At 50.6% G+C, this 2325-nt stretch overlaps 1 protein-coding gene across 1 annotated transcript in view; it reads left to right on the top strand.

Moving 5' to 3' along the window:
• Positions 1–1127: 1127 nt before the first annotated feature.
• The window catches only part of LOC138165360 (ELAV-like protein 4), a 115711-nt gene continuing 114513 nt past the window's right edge, over positions 1128–2325 (top strand). Inside the window, exon 1 of the mRNA XM_069093613.1 lies at positions 1128–1300. Coding sequence (XP_068949714.1) covers positions 1292–1300 — 9 coding nt within the window. The 5' untranslated portion in view covers positions 1128–1291. The remainder of the gene's footprint in view (positions 1301–2325) is intronic.

The raw sequence follows: 2325 nt of genomic DNA, 5'->3' as shown, positions 1-2325 counted from the left end.
TGTGTGTGATCAGTGTGGAGCCTCGACAGGCCCTTGTGAACAGCAGTGAGGGGCGAGGGGCACACTGCCTCTCCAAACTAGATCAGTGAAACCCTGTCCAATTTGTGATGTTTTAAGTCACGTTTGAGGCTTGTGATGGTCTCAAAGGGCACCGCTGCTGCTGCCTGTCAAGTGGGTATAGGCCAAGAGAGGGAGGGGCATGGCCGTGCCAGTTGGGCCCCTACCAGAGTCGAGAAATAATTCCATTAAAATAAGTCGTTCATCATTTTCTCTTCGCTAGAAAGAAGGAACAATGCAGTGAGATGGGCGAGTGAGTCTGCACAGCTGCTCTCACCCCCTCCTACCCCCCACCCCCTTTCCATTAAGAAAATCACTCTTAGCCCTAAAGTTCCTTAAGCAGACCCTAGAGTAGCAGTGGGGGAGGGGGTACAACTTGAAGTCGCCTCCCCCTGGAAACGCCAACCCAGGTCGCTCCCGTCCTGTCCCCCTACTCCAGACAGAACAGGCATTGCCTTAGTCCAGCCAGTGATGAGCAACCCCAGTTAAGGTTCTGTTGTGTCTTTAAGGCATCAGCCATACAGCTGACTAGAAAGCCACCGGACAGGCCGAAAAGCCAGGCGTCAGCATGGGGAGCGGATGGAGGAACCCCTGGACTGTCCAGGGGAGGAAGGTAGGACCTTCCCGCATTGAAGGTTTGCAGACGGCCACGGGCGACCTGCCCTTGTTGGGAGTGCCTGGATGGGGAGGGAGGAGATAGGTTAAAAAAAAAAATACATGCATGGATGTTGTTGCTTTCAGCTGGGCCTTAATTACTAGACACACGAAGCAGTTCAGAAATGTGGTCTCTGTTGTTGTAGAGGTCAGCGAATCATTAACATCGTCAATCTGGCAGGAGCTAATTTAAATAGCGCCTGATGCTTCAACGCCTCCCTCGGTCTCCCTAGCCAATGGGCGCTGGGCTCTGGCTGACAGATGGTCCCATAAATGGATGTAAAAAGGAGAGGCTGGAAGCCAATTTTCAGCGAGGCTCTCTATTCAGTTCTTACCTACGTCCTAGAATCGGGGGGCTCCCAACACACCGCGCTCAGCTCGCCTCTTTCCTCTTTTTTTTTTTTTTGGCCTTTTTTTTTACCCCCCCCCTTTTAAAAAAAAAAAATTGTGATTGACTATATTAATGTCCGCACTTTGCTTTGTGGATCTGAAACAATCCTATTAACCATAATAAACCTGAAACCTTTGCATATTGTGAGAGGAGTCGAAGCCCCGCGCGACCCAATATTTGCCTCTAAGAATGGTGATGGTAGGTATTGGTAAATTTATATTCTTTGTTTGTGTGACTGCAGTTTAAAGGGAAAAGAAGCCTGTCTGTCTACACCCTCAGCCAGCCTTCTGCTCGTGCTGGGTTTTTACTTTCTGTTGGTGGGGTTCCTCTTTCATTGACTAGCTCCTTGGCGTGTGGATGGTGTCAGCAGATCCAGTAAGGAAGGGCAGCCTGGGGGTGATAGCTGCTATGTTGTTTATTTTTTTTAAGGTCATTGTGGTTTGGGTTGGTTTTTTTTTTTTCCGTTCTCGAAATAAGGTGAAGGGGGTGGGTGGGAAAAGCCTCTGCTTTCTTCAGAGAGCTCAGTAAAAATGGAAAGGCTGAACTGAACCAAGGGATTTTTAAAATTTTAGGTTGAAAAAGGGTGTGTGGATGTATATTTGAGATTTTTTTATCGGGGGACCAAGGGGGTGGGGTGGGGCGAGGTGAGTGTCAGGGTATGGGTCTTGTCTACATTTTGGCACAAAAAATGTAGACCTTCTTCACCAAGACCTGGCACTGTAGGCAGTGGCATTTGACTGGACTGCGCAGAGGGTACAGGGGGGTGGGCAGGGAGGGCAATCTCTCTGGGCTCGGGTAAATGCTGCATATTGTATTTCAAAGAGTCCCCTGTCATGACCTCATAAAAAGGAGGAGGAGGCATGCATGTGTCGCGGAGCCTGGCGTGTGTGGGGATGGGTGGCTTCGCCGGGCGGGCAGCAGGGCGTTTGGAAGGAATGCCAGCTTTTACGTAACGTTCTCTTTGCTCCTGGCACCGTGCGAGGGTCCATCTTCCCGTCACGGATGGAGTGGAGTGGCTTAAACATGGTAAGTGAATGGGCTGGAGGCTGCGTGGTGATGCCAGGGTGGGGGACACGCGTGTCCGTGAGTGTGAGTGTGTGTGTGTGTGTGTGTGTGTGTGTGTGTGTGTGTGTGTGTGTGTGTGTGTGTAGAGGGGGAGCGATGGGCTGTACACCTTAGATGGCTTGGCAGGTCACCCAATTGTGTCTCTCTACAAGCATCCT

The sequence above is a fragment of the Petaurus breviceps genome, unplaced genomic scaffold, assembly GCF_028583685.1.
Source record: "Petaurus breviceps papuanus isolate PSGF00001 unplaced genomic scaffold, PetGlider_PUasm1.0 208, whole genome shotgun sequence".
In the NCBI taxonomy this organism is placed as follows: Eukaryota; Metazoa; Chordata; class Mammalia; order Diprotodontia; family Petauridae; genus Petaurus; species Petaurus breviceps.
This window is presented reverse-complemented; position numbering and strand designations above follow the sequence as displayed.